At 39.3% G+C, this 18,208-nt stretch overlaps 1 protein-coding gene across 2 annotated transcripts in view; it reads left to right on the top strand.

Moving 5' to 3' along the window:
* Positions 1–18,208, top strand: part of SDK1 (sidekick cell adhesion molecule 1) — a 684,215-nt gene that overhangs the window by 454,520 nt on the left and 211,487 nt on the right. For both annotated transcript variants that reach the window (XM_043493256.1, XM_038420360.2), the window contains exons 9-12: positions 10,514–10,597; positions 15,114–15,308; positions 16,490–16,606; positions 16,862–17,029. In XM_043493256.1, coding sequence (XP_043349191.1) covers positions 10,514–10,597; positions 15,114–15,308; positions 16,490–16,606; positions 16,862–17,029 — 564 coding nt within the window. The remainder of the gene's footprint in view (positions 1–10,513; positions 10,598–15,113; positions 15,309–16,489; positions 16,607–16,861; positions 17,030–18,208) is intronic.

Here is an 18,208-nt window from a genome sequence, read left to right as displayed (position 1 = left end):
TTTATATTTAGATCCTCCTATATGAACTTCAGTTCCAGCTTCTTTCCTCTGTATACAATTTCTTACCATTATTACCTTGCGGCCTCTCTTCCTTTAAGGAGCAGGGACACAATTCATTTATTTATGATTTTGATTTAAGCCCTTTTTTATTCATAAGATTTTATTGTGACGAGTTTAATTTTGCTGCTATGCTGTCAGATCCTGCCTACTGTAATACCTAAAGCAGCCTCTCAGTGTAAAAGGTACTTAAATATAGTTAAACTGAAACTGAGAAAAAAAATCATTGGGGACTCATAATAAAATGGTGATGCCACCTTTGATTAGGAGCATGTCTACTCTCTTCTTGTTAGATGTTTTATTTATTTCTATCCCAGTATTAGGGGGCCGTCAGGGAATGAAGTTATGAAAAGAGCCGTAGATATGAACAAACAGATGAAAGAAAGCAGAAACAAATTGGTTACCAATTACTTTTATTTTGTCCTGATGGAACAAGACACTCTAGTTGCAGGTGTTTACTCAATGTGTCAGCATTACCTGTTACGTTTCTTTATTTATGAGTTTCTTGAACAGCAGGATGGATGTCTAATTCCAAACAGGAAGCAGAATCAAGGGATTAGTAATTAATTCATGAAAGAACTATTCAACCTCAGAGTTCCAAAATGGAACAGAGCCACTGTTTAATTAGCAAGGGAATGGATTCTGGAGGAAACTGGAGACAAGACTCAAACAGCAGAGGCTCCTTCTGCTAATGGGATATTCTTTCTCTGAGCTTTCTTTCGAGGTGTTTCCCAATCACTTACATTATTAAAATCTGTTTTAGTAGCACTTACAGGGACTCAAGTATGTCTGTCTATTTACATGTATAAAATATTTGTAGAATGCACAAATTGATACCATATCACATCAAGAGCTGCACTTCTGGGCAGGATAATATGGAATTAATTTAATGAGCAATCTCATGCTTACAACAAAAAACTGTGTTAATTGAACAGTTTTTATTTTTTAAGTTATTATGATATATCAAATGCACATGCTCAGACGATATAGTGATGAGAGCCATATAAGTACTGGATGGATGCATACCTGGCTAGGTAGACCCTGCAATTACCATATTGAACAGCAACAAGGAGAAGATATCAAGAACATTAAACAGATTTAAAATAGACAAAATGTTATAAAACACATGATTCTTTCCATTCCCCAATCAATATGTCATGCAACTAAGAGCCCGTTCCAGAGGTACTGAGCATCTCTAGCTCCTGCCGATTTTTAATAGAAGCCAAAAGAATCCAATGCTGAAGGGCTTGTGGTCAATTTAAACCCCTAGTAGAACCTGCAAGAATGTTCTTTTTAAAGTACACTTGAGTTGTATATTAAAATCACACATAGAATTTGCAAAATCTGAATACATAGTGTATTAGAACAGTGCATTCACAAGTATAAAGCCTGCTAGCCTCTTGCTACACTGCCATTTTCCAGTGAAGGTGGAAACGCTCCTTCTGACATCTTCATATTATTTCAGCAAAGATAAACTGAGGCAGTTCCAAATTCTGGTTTTATTAGCTGCAGATGTTAGAAATTTTTTAAAGGGTAGCATGTTCCTCAGTTCGCAGAGTAACAGTTTGGGGAAGATTTGTTGCAGACTAGATAAAAGCATATTTATTTTACCACTAACCATCTGAAGATTGTTATTGAAAGAGTCTGCTCATGACCAAACTCATTTAAAAACTGAGCTAATTTTCAAAAATCCAGTTTTTCAAAAATCCAAAAATTTGCGCCAGTTCTTCAAATTACTTTAACAGTTATTTTTAAACTGACTTTTTCTATGAGAGATTATAAATTCCAGGACGGAGAAAGTGTGGAAAATGAAAATGATTGTGCTTTAAAGCAGACAGAGATTGAAAACAAAATCTGAACAAAATGAGAGAGAGAGAGAGAGAAGCAGCAATACAAATACATCAGAATAGTCTTTTAGGACAGAGTAGCAGTATAAAATTTTGTGCCAAGTATAAGGGAATTGAAGAAAATATGATGGAACAGAGGAAAATTACATGATGGAAGATTAATCTTTCTTCAGTATTCTTTCTGTAGCTGGAAGCTTTGGCCAGCATTTTCTTTCTTTTATTTTTGTTTTCCTTCTTTGTTTTCTCTTGAGAGAGGTTTTGTATCCTAGCTGGGTATGTTTATTTCCAAGAATAAGCTCCTAGGGGGCAATATGGAACAAAAGATGGGAGAGACGTCTAGGCCTTGCCCCTTTTGTGAAGGCTGCATGGAGTTTTATCAGGCACCAAGGGTACAGCATTGTGAGTCCACAGGATTCAGAGGCCAATCTGAAAACAATTATAAAGTTAATACAGAGGGCTGACCTGGTTGGAAGCTGAGATGAACTACAGTTTGGTTGCCAGTCACAGATAGGTGGCCCATCATGACTCCCCTCAAAGTAAGAAGCAAAGACACCACAAACCAAGCCTAGAAACCAGAGGAGGGAATTTTAGTTAAGGATTCTGTTTTTTCATAGAGGAAATAAAAATACAATACATGGCCCTTTCAAGGCAGGAAATTCTGGGAGTTACCTTGAATATAAAAGCCACTTGACTTGCCCAGACTTGAGTTCAAGGGCTCAGAAAGGGAAAATCTTTGGAGAGATTACCTAAAGCATCTGGAAAGAGTAGACATGAGCCCTGCCTGGTTGTGCCAGACACACTAGCCTGTTACAAACCCAGACTCAGGTCTGAACCACGTCTCCCAAAAGCTGCAGGCTTAACTGAAAACAGCTTAAGAAGTGCTCCTGTCTCCAACACCCAGATATCCAGTTCCCAATGGGATCCACACCCCAAATAAATCCGTTTTACTCTGTATAAAGCCTATAAAGGGTAAACTCGTAAATTGTTGGCCCTCTATAACACTGATGGAGAGATATACACAGCTGTTTGCTCCCCCAGGAATTAATTGCTTGCTCTGGGTTAATGAGTTAAGTGATTTTATTAAATATTAAAAAGTAGGATTTAAGTGGTTCCAAGTAATAGACAGAACAAAGTAAATTACCAAGCAAAATAAAATAAAACACACAAGTCTAAGCCTAATACAGTAAGAAACTAAATGCAGGTAAATCTCACCCTCAGAGATGTTCCAATAATCTTCTTTTACAGACTAGACTTCCACCTAGTCCAGGTCCAGCAATCACTCACACCCCTGTAGTTACTGTCCTTTGTTGCAGTTTCTTTCAGGCATCCTTTGGGGTGGAGAGGCTATCACTTGAGCCAGCTGAAGACAAAATGGAGGGATTTCCAGGGACTTATATATTCTCTCTCTTGAGGGTAGAAACCGCTCTCTCCCCCTGTGTAGAATCACCGCTACAAGATGGAGTTTTGGAGTCACATGGGCAAGTCACATGTCCATGCATGACTTAGTTCTCTACAGGCCGAACCATTGCCCACATGTTAGCCCGAACGTTCCCAGGAAAGCTCAGATTCATCTATCAAGGTCCATTGTTAGCCAAGTACTTCCATTGACTTGAATAATCCCTTCACACTATGTTAGAATCATAGAATCATAGAATATCAGGGTTGGAAGGGACCCCAGAAGGTCATCTAGTCCAACCCCCTGCTCAAAGCAGGACCAAGTCCCAGTTAAATCATCCCAGCTAGGGCTTTGTCAAGCCTGACCTTAAAAACCTCTAAGGAAGGAGATTCTACCACCTCCCTAGGTAACGCATTCCAGTGTTTCACCACCCTCTTAGTGAAAAAGTTTTTCCTAATATCCAATCTAAACCTCCCCCATTGCAACTTGAGACCATTACTCCTCGTTCTGTCATCTGCTACCATTGAGAACAGTCTAGAGCCATCCTCTTTGAAACCCCCTTTCAGGTAGTTGAAAGCAGCTATCAAATCCCCCCTCATTCTTCTCTTCTGCAGACTAAACAATCCCAGCTCCCTCAGCCTCTCCTCATAAGTCATGTGCTCTAGACCCCTAATCATTTTCGTTGCCCTTCGTTGTACTCTTTCCAATTTATCCACATCCTTCCTGTAGTGTGGGGCCCAAAACTGGACACAGTACTCCAGATGAGGCCTCACCAGTGTCGAATAGAGGGGAACGATCACGTCCCTCGATCTGCTCGCTATGCCCCTACTTATACAACCCAAAATGCCATTGGCCTTCTTGGCAACAAGGGCACACTGCTGACTCATATCCAGCTTCTCGTCCACTGTCACCCCTAGGTCCTTTTCCGCAGAACTGCTGCCGAGCCATTCGGTCCCTAGTCTGTAGCGGTGCATTGGATTCTTCCATCCTAAGTGCAGGACCCTGCACTTATCCTTATTGAACCTCATTAGATTTCTTTTGGCCCACTCCTCCAATTTGTCTAGGTCCTTCTGTATCCTATCCCTCCCCTCCAGCGTATCTACCACTCCTCCCAGTTTAGTATCATCCGCAAATTTGCTGAGAGTGCAATCCACACCATCCTCCAGATCATTTATGAAGATATTGAACAAAACGGGCCCCAGGACCGACCCCTGGGGCACTCCACTTGACACCGGCTGCCAACTAGACATGGAGCCATTGATCACTACCCGTTGAGCCCGACAATCTAGCCAGCTTTCTACCCACCTTATAGTGCATTCATCCAGCCCATACTTCCTTAACTTGCTGACAAGAATGCTGTGGGAGACCGTGTCAAAAGCTTTGCTAAAGTCAAGAAACAATACATCCACTGCTTTCCCTTCATCCACAGAACCAGTAATCTCATCATAAAAGGCGATTAGATTAGTCAGGCATGACCTTCCCTTGGTGAATCCATGCTGACTGTTCCTGATCACTTTCCTCTCCTCTAAGTGCTTCAGGATTGATTCTTTGAGGACCTGCTCCATGATTTTTCCAGGGACTGAGGTGAGGCTGATCGGCCTGTAGTTCCCAGGATCCTCCTTCTTCCCTTTTTTAAAGATGGGCACTACATTAGCCTTTTTCCAGTCATCCGGGACTTCCCCCGTTCGCCACGAGTTTTCAAAGATAATGGCCAAGGGCTCTGCAATCACAGCCGCCAATTCCTTCAGCACTCTCGGATGCAATTCGTCCGGCCCCATGGACTTGTGCACGTCCAGCTTTTCTAAATAGTCCCTAACCACCTCTATCTCTACAGAGGGCTGGCCATCTCTTCCCCATTTTGTGTTGCCCAGCACAGCAGTCTGGGAGCTGACCAAATCTGCCTTAGGTACTTTCTACAGCAAACACTTTAAATACAAGCATAGAGCCAAAGCTCATAACTTCAGATATAAAAACGATACATGCATATGAATAGGATGAATACATGCAGTAGAACATAACCTTTGCAAAGATATGTTACATGGCATAAAACATATTCCAGTTATGTCATATTTACACTCATAAACATATTTCTATAAAGCATTATGGAGTGCAACATCACACTGGGTGTCTAGGCACACATCCCAGATGCAGATCCTGTGTCAACATCACTCTTGGCACTGGGGACCCTGTGGTCTAGTTGCCTTGACCCTGAAACTAGAGCCAGCTCCCAAGCCTTCCCAGTGGCTGTCACATGCTGTCAGAGTTCCTCCAAAGCTGTGGGTGGACCCTCTAATTTATTGTTTTCCTCTTCCATGGTTATGTGACTGTATCACCAAGTGACACCAACTCTTCAAAGGAATTTTTAAACACACCCTTTAATTTTAGACAGCAAAAGAAATACACAGATATAGGGAAAAACGAAGTCTGGATGAAAACCCCTGCCTCAGTTTCCTCACCACTCCCAAAAGCTCTTTGGGATTTGGTCAGAATCTTTTCAGGGTCCTGGAACCCTCCATTCTTCCTTCATCTTCTGCCCAGTCTTAATCTGCTTTTGTTTCTGGTCATTCCTCCCAAAATGGCTGGTGAGAGAGAGCCCTTCTTTTATAAAGTTTGTCAGGTAACTACCATAATTGATTTCAAGTCCTTCATCATGGGATCTCACTTGGAAGAAAAGGTTTATCTGGGCAGTAGCTAACTCATTCTCCAAGGGAGCTTCTATTTGAACAGGACAAGATGTGTCAGGTTAACAATCTGATTACTTTGAATTGCCCTCTGTCAGTGCCTTTATGAATCCCAGTTCAAGATGGAGGCAAAAAAGACAACAGGGAAGGCACAATGCAGTTTTACAATCAAAATAGTATTCATGAAACAAAATGGAGGTTGTACTTTGATATAGATACATACAGGCATATACTAATTCATGACACTCAAAAAAGCCCATTTCAGAGGGAAATAGAATGTTTTCCTTTTAGGTTGCCAGTTTGAATTTGGTTCTAGATCTATTACCATCTGATGGCTATTAGTCTCAATGAACACATTTGTGTCATCAAAAAAACAAAATAAAACAAAACACCACCACAAAACCCAAAACAAAACACCATCATAACTGGTTGTCATGTTGGCAATTAGCAGCTGGAACTTGCATTGCACTGGCAAAGAGGCTAAGGCTCCAGTCCAGCAAAGCCACTAAGCACCTACTTCACTGTTTCAAAGGATTGGGGCCCAAATTATCGTTTTCCATGCTGTACCTGTTCTGTAGATAAGCAGAGTTCACTTTCCAAGGCTGTAAACCTATAGTACTTCGTATAGTACTAAAAAATCATTTAAGTATGCCTAAAAACACATGTAAATGATTCAGTGCGAGTTGGTAGCAATTGCAGTGATATATTATGTAGGGTTTTTGGCTGCTTACTGTGGGTTCAGTTGTCCAAGGTATTAAGCACTCTATCCTTGGTCTCGCAAAGCACTTAAAAACATTTTATTTTAAACATGTGAGTAGTCCCGATTAAGCCAATGAACTACTTTAATATTACTAGCCCAGATCATTCAAATATCATGCATCAGATCTCCAGAAATCATCAGATTGACTTTAAAATTATGAAATGTTAACAAATAAATTCTGGGTTCCTTTTATTTGTCTTCTGCGTTTCGAGCCTTCAGACTTCACATTTTTAAGCTTTCCTTCACAACCATGAGGACTACAAACTTACTCTTTTTCTTTAAGTGAAAGTTGAGATTCTTATGTAATAACTTCATTGCAGGAATTGGGACCAAATGTAACAAAATTTGCAAAAAAAGTCACAAGAGTTTGCAACTGTGGTACTCTTGTGTTTAAAGTTAAACATGTTCTTTTGCTGGATTGCAAAGAGAGTGCTCAGCAACTTGAATCATGACAGGTTTCAGAATAGCAGCCGTGTTAGTCTGTATTTGCAAAAAAGAAAAGGAGTACTTGTGGCACCTTAGAACTATTTTACATTTGGGGACAATGTATACCTTCAAATCAGTGGCATTGCTATGGGTACCCGCAATGCCCCACAGTATGCCAACATTTTTATGGCTTACTTAGAACAACGCTTCCTCAGTCTCGTCCCCTACTGCCCCACTCTACTTGTGCTACATTGATGATATCTTCATCATCTGGACCCATGGAAAAGAAGCCCTTGAGGAATTCCACCAGGATTTCAATAATTTCCATCCCACCATCAACCTCAGCCTGGACCAGTCCACACAAGAGATCCACTTCCTGGACACTACGGTGCTAATAAGCGATGGTCACATAAACCCTATATCCTATATCGGAAACCCCTACTGACCGCTATTCCTACCTACATGCCTCTAGCTTTCATCCAGATCACACCACACGATCCATTGTCTACAGCCAAGCTCTACGATATAACCGCATTTGCTCCAACCCCTCAGACAGAGACAAACACCTACAAGATCTCTATCATGCATTCTTACAACTACAATACCCACCTGCTGAAGTGAAGAAACAGATTGACAGAGCCAGAAGAGTACCCAGAAGTCACCTACTACAGGACAGGCCCAATAAAGAAAATAACAGAACGCCACTAGCCATCACCTTCAGCCCCCAACTAAAACCTCTCCAACGCATCATCAAGGATCTACAACCTATCCTGAAGGACGACCCATCACTCCCACAGATCCTGGGAGACAGGCCAGTCCTTGCTTACAGACAGCCCCCCCCAACCTGAAGCAAATACTCACCAGCAACCACACACCACACAACAGAACCACTAACCCAGGAACCTATCCTTGCAACAAAGCCTGTTGCCAACTCTGTCCACATATCTATTCAGGAGACACCATCATAGGGCCTAATCACATCAGCCACACTATCAGAGGCTCGTTCACCTGCGCATCTACCAATGTGATATATGCCATCATGTGCCGGCAATGCCCCTCTGCCATGTACATTGGTTAAACTGGACACAGGACATAGACATTCTCTATGTAAAAGAATAAATGGACACAAATCAGACGTCAAGAATTATAACATTCAAAAACCAGTGCAGAACACTTCAATCTCTCTGGTCACACGATTACTGACCTGAGAGTGGCTATCCTTCAACAAAAAAACTTCAAAAACAGACTCCAACAAGAGACTGCTGAATTGGAATTAATTTGCAAACTGGATACAATTAACATAGGCTTGAATAGAGATTGGGAGTGGATGAGTCATTACATAAAGTAAAACTATTTCCCCATGTTATTTCTCCCCCCACTTCACCCCCCACTGTTCCTCAGACGTTCTTGTTAACTGCTGAAAATGGCCCACCTTGATTATCACTACAAAAGGTTTTCCTCCTTCCCCTACTCCTTCCTGCTGATAATAGCTCATCTTAAGTGATCACTCTCCTTACAGTGTGTATGATAAAACCCATTGTTTCATGTTCTCTGTGTGTGTATATAAATCTCCCCACTGTATTTTCCACCGAATGCATCCAATGAAGTGAGCTGTAGCTTACGAAAATTTGTTAGTCTCTAAGGTGCCACAAGTACTCCTTTTCTTTTTTGAATCATGACGTCTATGACCTGCACTGTGATCCTACAATGAGTTTTGGTTTTATGTTCAGCTTTTCAATTTGTGGTTTAGAGTAATGAACGAGACTTCATATGCAATATATAACATCTTAATATGTGTGTTATCAGTGTTCATATAGCTGGGCATTCAGGATCAGTAAGGTTTACACATTTATATTATTAAAATGTAAGAAATCACTTGGACAGTTCAATTTATTGGTTTTGCCTTGTAGATTTCTAGACAATTTCACATCTTTTCCCCCTCATTCTCTGCATAAACTTTGAAAACTGATTTTTTTGACTTTGTTTAAAAGGAATATAGAAATGTAACTTCTGTAATGGGTCCTTAGAGGAATGCCACTTCTCTACATTGGAGAGAACATTTTCTAGTGGTTGGAGCAGAGGAGGGGGGATTGGAGTCCTGAGTTCTAACAGTGGTTCTTTTACTGACTTGATGTGTGGGTATGAGTATGTCACTTAACCTCTCTGCAAAATGGGTGTAACAACACTTAGTATACCACCAGGAGTACTGAGAGGAATAGTTAATTAATATTGTAATGTAATATACATTGGGATTGTTGTATGATTTTATTCTATTTATGAAAACAAGTCATGCCATTTAGTTAGTACCAAGTGTGCAAGTCTGGACCGTGGAATTATTTATATGTTGTTTGGGTGGGGTTGAGATGTAGACAGCCTAAAGCTGCGTTGGGCCGTCTTTAACCCACTACACTTTTTCTTGTATTCTTCAAGAGGAAAATGCATGGCAAATCATATCCCCTTTCTGTATTTTCCACTCTTTTAAGAGGCAATCAGTGCATGGTGTTTGTGCTTAGTTATGCTATGATAGAATTGTAGTTATAATAAAATAAAATGCTTCTGAAAACAGTACTCAGATGATAATCACATTGAGTAGAGTATGACAGTTTTTAGTTACCATGATGATCACTGCAACCTTAATGCCTGTGGGACTTTGACACGATACTCCTGAAATTTTATCCTGCATAGATTAAGTAGTTACATGACAGTGTGTTCTACAATCCCCCGTGTCTAGTCTTTGTTTAATGCAACCTATAATGTCTTTTGTTTAGTCCTAATGATAAACTGTCCATTTTGTTGGTTATTACTGCATGTTCAATTAAAGCATTACATCTGTTTGCTTTCAACAAATAAAACTGTTAGGGTTTTTTTTTAATATACTGTGCTTACTTTCTGATATAGGGTCACTGACATGGTATGGCACTTTATTTGACATGCTTCATTACTTCATGAGAAGCTGGTGTTTAGCTTAGATACGGAAGCAAACTATTCTATAAAATAGTATGTTGTAAATATAAACCTTTATGAACCTCTTGGGATGGCCCTTCTAAACAGAGAATTAAAACATTCCATGATTCAAACCTATACAATGAAAAGTAGCCCCTGCACTGAGTATTAATTTGTGGTGTGAAACCCTAAATTTAAATTGGCATTGGCTCAGCTATCTTTGAAATTCATATTCATCATAGCAAAAAACAACAAAAAACCTTCCCATGATCCCCAAACAGGAGATGAATTAGGCAATTTGTATTATACTATATTAAATACAGCATTTGCGAGGAAACTATATTAAATTCTTTAAATAAACTTCAGTTTTCATTTTGTTGTTTATTTCCTTTCTGTTCTAAAGAGCCACCCTATTTCACTGCTGAGCCTGAGAGTCGAATTTTGGCTGAGGTGGAGAAAACAGTGGACCTCTTATGTCAGGCAATGGGTGAGTGCACAGTACATAAAGTATATGAAGCTGCTTAAAATGAGTACAAGCTTGGAAAAAATAAATGCACCCTCTGTTGAACAAAGCACCCAATACCAATTCCTATCATTTTGGGGTAGATTTTAGTCAGCTATGACCATTTACAGCAGCTGAGGAGCTGCCCCTTCGCCTTTAGAAAATTGGGCTGTTCTTTTAGTTTTGTTTTGTACATGTAATACAAGTAACTGGAATTTTGGTATAAGAGCTGGGTAACATTAATGCTGCTTGTCTGCTGGGCAAAATAGCCCCTGCTCCTTCTCTTCATGTTCCTTGCTTTAGGATACTTTCTACAACTGTAGTTGGCTAAAAAGGATTAGGGTCTCGAGCCAGTAAATTAACTGAGGTAAAACAATGGCTTTGGGACTCATAACTTGGGACGCCGAGAAACGATCAATAATTCCAATACTTAAACCTCCTTGTTGAAAATTATGGTGCTTTTACACTGAGTAGAAATGTCAGTTGCAGTAATGTTCAAGTGTAGTTACACTTCTACAGAAGCACTCTTTCTTTCCGTTTTTAATTGGAAGGTGTTTTAATGCCATAACAACCCTCAAAATACGTACTACTAGACTTAAAATGAAATGCCTTTTTTGATACAATTCCAAAGGAGCAGAAGCATTCCCTCTAATTAAAAAACAGGAAGCATCATAATCTAGAGATTAGAACAATGAACTGCAAGTTTCTAACCTTGAATATTATGTTAGACTCTGCCACTGAATTGACTTATGAACTTGGCAAGTCATTTAGCCTCTCAATGCCTCAGATTCCCAATCCTGTGGAGGTCTCTGCACTCAGCCTTTGCGCACTGTGAGAGTGTGACAGATTAATTTCACAGTATAAGTAGTGATTAACTATAAATAAAATTGCAACCTGCACAGACTAGCTTTTTACTTCCTCATAAATGGAGTTTCAGTATATCCAACTATACTGTAACCAGGCTGTGGTGTATATCTCTTGATGCTTTGTACATTTTCAATGCACTTTTTTTATCCTGTTCCTTATTTACTTATAAAAAGTACGGAGCTGCAGGCCTCATTGGTGGTATTATGGGAGTGCAGTTAATTGGACTACAGTTCTACCTATGTAGACAAGTAGATGGAAGGATACTTGTGGGATACATCAGCAGCACCACTGGGAGATGGTGGTGCTATAAAAAATAAATAACAAAAATAATAATTTAAACTTCTCTAGTCTTTAATTCATGTTCTCAAATCACTTACAATTGCTAAAATTCAGAACATGGCTATAAGATAGTTAAAGATTGTTAGCCCTATTTACAGGTGGGAAAACTGAACCACAGAGTGGTTAAGTTACTTGCCCAAAGTCATATAGTGAGTGGTAAAGCCAGGAATAAAGTCCAACTTTTCTGGCTCCCAGTCTCCTCTCTAACCATTAGATTAATTTTCTAATCTTGGCAGAGTGCTTTGGAAAATGTATGGCACTCTATAAATGCCAAGTATTATGATAATTTTATTTTATGAGTCTTTAGATCACATTGCATCCCCTCAAATAGCAAGGTAGGACTAAGGGTTGGCAAAATGCCTACATGGAGGAATAAAGATCTTTAAAATGTTTCCTTCTCTAGATTTTCTGTTAGGAAGGCTCAGGGAGAAATAAAGACAAAATTCATAATTGTTTTTTCTATTTTTAAAATTTTCATTGCAAAATGAAAAAAGGGAATTTTGTACAATTTTAGAGGCAATTGTCTCTGAGAAGATCACTAATAGCCCAAGTGAATGCTATTGACCGGCTCCTAAATGCTTAGATAAGATCCTTGTTTATCTATACGAGATAAGATTCATAACTGTGGGGTAGGAGAACATATCCATGTCTGAAACATAGGAAATAAAGAGATGGTAATATTCAGTTTGTCAGCTGAGGTAGTGATAGAAAGGTGTATTTCACAATGATGATAGGATTAGGATTTTTTTTGCTAATATTGTTAGTGGGAAGAGATTTGAGGAATGATTCTAATGTTAAAGGTAGGGGTCAAAGTATTGAATGCCAGGTTTCATTATCGGAATGCCCATCAAATTTAATGTGTGGGGAAAATGGAGTTGTTATTATTTAAACTTGAAATCATTTCCAGCCTCTTTCATATCAGGAAGACTATTCCATTCTGTTTCTTCATTACTCAGTGATAATTTGTATTTGCCCTGGGGATTTTCAAAAGATGAATAACGCTCACACTGAGAATTCTGAACAATAGAGTTTATACTAATTTTGTATATGGGCTGTTGTATGAAATTGAAATTGTGCCTATTGCATGGTGATACAGTGCATCTATTCATATCAAACACCATACACTATGTACAGTGGATTTCTTTCTGAGATGATTATCGGCTTCAGGGGTGATTTTGGCAACGGATGCATGTTTGTATAAACAACATTAGGATGAAACAAATATTCTTTTTCTGATACTACTTATTTTTTTGTACATTTTTATTTGGGTAAATATAACTTTGTCCGCACCCAAAGGATGAGTAAAATTGAAAGGAGACACAAATTGACATGTCATATTAGTAACTTTGGGAAATTCAAAAGAATGGTAATATTGTGCTCTTCTACAGTGCCTCCCATCTAGGGATTTCAAAGTCTGCTAACATTAGGGTGAAATTCACTGTCTGCCCAAGGCTCTATGCATCACTTGGCCCCATCCTAAGGGCTTAAATGAGGCAAAAGTCTTTCACTAGAGTGAATTTCACTCATTAAGGAATTAAACCTCACAGCTGCCTGGTGATGTAGGTAACTACTATCCCCACTTTACAAATGTGAGACACAGAGATTGCTCAGCACCTCTGAAAATCAGGCAACTTCAGTTCCCATTGACTAATTCAGTTGCCTAGATATTATTGTGATGGGTGCATTAGAGATGTATAAGGTAGACAGATGGATGACAGACACGGATTGTAATGGGGTCTACAAACCCCATACTGAGGATAGATGGGAGAGTTGGGGGGAGGAGAGTCTCTCCTGTTTAAAGCAAACAGCCCGATCCTACCCCCATGCAGCTACCAGAGTTGCCAGTCATGGAGGCAGGCCCCCACAGCTGCAACCAATAGAGAAAACAAGGCCTGCTATAAAGAGGAGAGTTAAGAGCTAGCAGAGGAGGCAGAAAGATCTGGGGGGTAGCAAAGAAGTGACAATGCCGCCTCTAAGAAAACATCCAGGCAACTGCAAGGCCTAAAATTGAAGGATCGATAGAATTAATTGGTGGTGAGGGTCCAGGAACTGACCTGACTGAGAACAAACTAAGGAGGGTCAGTCAGGAGAAGCAGAGACCCGTCCAAAGACCACACCAGGAGACAGTGACTCTTACCTTAGAATCAGTCAGTGGTTCAGATTCTGGGCTGAGTTCCAATTGTGCCCGTAAGCTCAACACAGCTTGTGGTGGAGACTAGGGGTGGGTCAATGTAGTTTGAGCATTTATGCCCTCCCAATCTTGGGGTCATCCAGTTCCATCATAAAGTAAAGCAACTTTACAGCCTCTTTACTTTAGGCCTTTGGAGGCTGTTCAGGAAGAGCCAGGGACTGCTGGAGTGGGAGGAAAATGCAGGGATCATGCTGGAAGTGGCATAGGAGCTTCTATGGCTACCCTACACCACTGGATAACTCCACTAGGAAGGGGAAATCCTCCACTGGCCCGAACTGCTGAATTTACAGCCACTTTTGGGCAGCAGACTGGTGTGAAGTGGCTACAGCATAAGTGAAAACCTGTGCCAGTATTTCTATATAAATGTGCATGTAAGAAAAGAGTAATATGCAGTAGGAGGCGTTATTTTTAAGGTTGGATTTCTGTTTACACTTTTAATGCACAAATGTTTCAACCACGGGTGAAGTAGAAAATGAATCAAAATAAAAATTTTAAAACAGTCATACTGAATACAATATGCTGTTTGTACATTATCGCTTAAAGATATACTGTCAGTTATCATAAAAGGGTGGTTAAATTAAGAATTAAAATACCTATTACAGTCACTTCAGCATTTCATTGCTAATTTGTAATTTGTCATTTTCTTTTAATTTTGACAATTTGACTGTAGCGGCATATAAGATTTTTATTCAGGATGAAACTACACTATAGGAATTTCTATGTCACAGCGTTGCTATGGTTTACATTTACATGATTTTGTTTTAAAACATTTTTCCCAAAGTGTGGTGTGAAGTATGATTATGAGGAAGAAAACATGATAGAGTTATCTCCACACTCTATCATTATTTGCTGTTTTTGTCATCACTTTCTACAGTATATTATTGTCGTTGATAACATGACCTGTATTTACCATTGATCAAACAGTGCTTTTGTACTATATCTATCTATCTGTATCTATATCTATTTGGGTGGGGCAAGTTAGGCTACACTGGGCTCAATTTTGTGCTCAGATATTTGAATATAGCATTGCTGTGTACTTTGATTGTACAGAATATTCAATGATCTGCAAAGAATAATAGTGAATTGGTTTTGTTCGATATGTAGGCATTCCCGTTCCCACTCTAACCTGGTATAAGGATTCTGTTCCTATCAACGAGCTACAAAATCCTCGTTACAAAGTGCTAACGAATGGGGGGCTGCAGATCCAGGGACTGCATCCTGATGACTCCGGAATCTTTCAGTGTTTTGCCAGTAATAAAGCTGGAGAAATACAGACTCACACCTACCTGGATGTAACCAGTGAGTAAGGAACTATGGTAACGATTAATGAGAGCAATGTTCCCATTTCAGATAATTGACTGAAGGGCCACAATCATTTGTATAGTCTTCTGGACAGCTTTGTGGGTGCAGTGAATTGATTCAGATTGATTGAATTAAATCTATAGAGGCAACACCTGCACTTCCATAACCTTGTAAGTGTTTTAGAGCTAATGCACTCATTGTGGCCTGATCCAAAGCACATTGAAGTCTATGGAAAGACTCTCATTGACGTCAATGTGTTTTGGATCAGGCCCTTATTGCTACATTTTAAAAAAAAAGTTGGGGAGGGGAAATTGGGGTCTCTCTCTCTTCCTTTTAGTTCTATGGTTGAGTTTTCCTATTATAATGCTTTATATAATTCATGCTACTGTTTTTTGATTGTGTAGGATGAGACTTTAGGTAGATTTTGCATGGGGGAAAAATCGCACACAAATTCAGAAGTTTGAAGTTAAACATATTTTTCAACAGTAAAAACCAAGATAAATGTTTTAGTTACTGAATCACTCTGTCATCTTATTTGTTGGGAAAATTCCATGGTTGCCAATGTAATGAGCTTTTTTTAAGTTCAAGGACAATATACAAGTACTGACCAGAATTCTTTGGGCTTTAGAAAACAGATCTGCAATAGTTCGATATCTATGTGGGAAGTGGCAGTAAAAAAATGTAATAAAGTGCACCTGGGGGAAAATAAGAAAGAAAAAACAATGTATTGAAAAGACAATGTATTGAATGAGAATCAGATTCTAACTATTTTTGGCTGACATTTAACTTTGAAAGTTAATGTCATTCTCAAGTTACTTTTCATCTTAAAGAACTCTGTATTATGAAGATGAAAGCAAATAGTTTTGTTTATCTAGATTTCTGTATTCCCCAAAACACTAATTTTACACCTTTCCACTTTTATCATTAAGATCTCTTGCTTGTACTTGTACAAGCACCGATAGATTTTATTTTTCGTTTAGGTAATAAACTGTGTTAGATCATTCCTAGGAGATGAATAATGAAAGGTTACAGTCACTGCTGAAGGGTTTTTATTTATTAGTGTCATGTCCTTCTCCACGATCGGCTCTATAAAAGTGGAAGCAAACCACTCCAGGATGATAGTTAAGGGATTGTTTTGATAGATGAGCCAATGATTTTTTTTACTTTTTTGATTCTAGATATTACACCAACATTTACCCAACCTCCAATGGACACTACTGTTACAGAAGGGATGACTACAGTATTAAGCTGTGAGGTTACTGGGGCTCCAAAACCTGCCATCACATGGAAAAGAGGTAAACACTTATTCTGTTGTGAACCCATAGTGAATTCCTGCTCTGTTTTCTCTTCGGATACTTTGGGAGAGTCCATTCAGCATGTACTTCTCAATTTTCTCTAGTTTGTTCTGTGCAAGAAGAGGGTGTGGGTGTGTACGCACGACTGTGTGAGCACCTTGTGTGGTTTTGTTACTTAATCTTTTGGAATTTCATCGATTAATTCATGCAGTGCAAATAAAAAGAGTCATGCTGTTTTGTCCTCCTATGTTTCAGGGAACCAGATCTTAGCCAGTGGCTCTGTCCAGATTCCCAGGTTCATTCTTCTTGAATCTGGTGGGCTCCAGATCACTCCCGTCTTCCTCCAGGATGCTGGCAATTATACCTGCTATGCAGTCAACTCTGAAGGAGCCCTGAATGCTTTCTCTATCCTGACTGTCTGGAGTAAGGATAATGTTTTGTTTTAAATCTAACATTAATCAAGGATTAATCAGTTTTTGGTGTGCACTCAGGAAATTGTCAAACTATTATGCAGTTCCATTTTATAGAAAAACTTGTACAAATTAATAGGAATAATGTGTCTATTTAAAGAAATCTTTCACAAAAAGGATAATTTGATAGGATGGATATAAATTTTATATATTTGGATAGCTATTCAGGATGTTTTTGTGAAAGAAACTGAAATTTAATAAAAGAATTAGTGTATGATCTCACATACAAAGGTTTTACACTGGTGTAATTTCATTGGTGCTGATTCATTGGTGCAGTGAAAAGCAGCCCTAAAGCTGACAGAGCTGGCTACTTCTGGATTCCCCCTACCTAAAAGAACCTTCAGATGATATAGAACAGCCCTCATAGCTTCTGTGCCACCAGCTCCCTGACGGCTGCCACAGGGTGTGTGACCATAAGATCATAAGGGATCCCTTGCTTATATAGTTCCCTCTAACAGTTGTTGACAGCCAGTGCAAAATACATCAGGCTTCAGATGCTCTAAATTGATTTAGGGATCAGCCTGGTACCAATCAGACTCAGGTTTGGCTTGCCTTCCACCACTACCTGGATTTGTACTGAGTAACCCCTTAGCTGGTCTACAGAGTCTGACCCATTGACTTCACCTGAGTTACTCCTGGTGTACGGGAGATGAGATACAATCCCACTGTGGGAAATCCAAGCTACAAGTTAAAAAAAGGAACGGTTAACATGTTGCCATTAACAGCAGGAAAAAAAATCCTGAGTTGAGAATAAAAATCCTTTTTATAAAAAGTATATTGCTCTCCTCTCCTTCCCTCTCTTCGAAGTGCAGCGTGGGGACTGATTATCCTTGGGGTGGATGGTGCACATTTTACATCTATTCATTCCCAAAAGAATGTAAACATTCCACCCTTATGATCTTGAGCGTATCTGTGGAATATACTGGCAGTAAATGTAATGTAAGACACACTTATCATATATGGATGTCGTATTGATATTACTGACTATGCATATGGTTTAAGTATTAGGATGTATTGCTTGGTATTCAGATGTATTTAATGGAGCACAGCAGGGAGTCTCCATTATAATTCATTTCTCAATGGATCAAATACCTGTAATAGATAGGGTCCCTGTTCATTTTTTCTCTCTTGC

Source organism: Dermochelys coriacea, chromosome 10, assembly GCF_009764565.3.
Source record: "Dermochelys coriacea isolate rDerCor1 chromosome 10, rDerCor1.pri.v4, whole genome shotgun sequence".
NCBI lineage: Eukaryota > Metazoa > Chordata > Testudines > Dermochelyidae > Dermochelys > Dermochelys coriacea.
The sequence above is the reverse complement of the archived record's forward strand: the minus strand, read 5'-3'. Positions and strand labels throughout refer to the sequence as shown.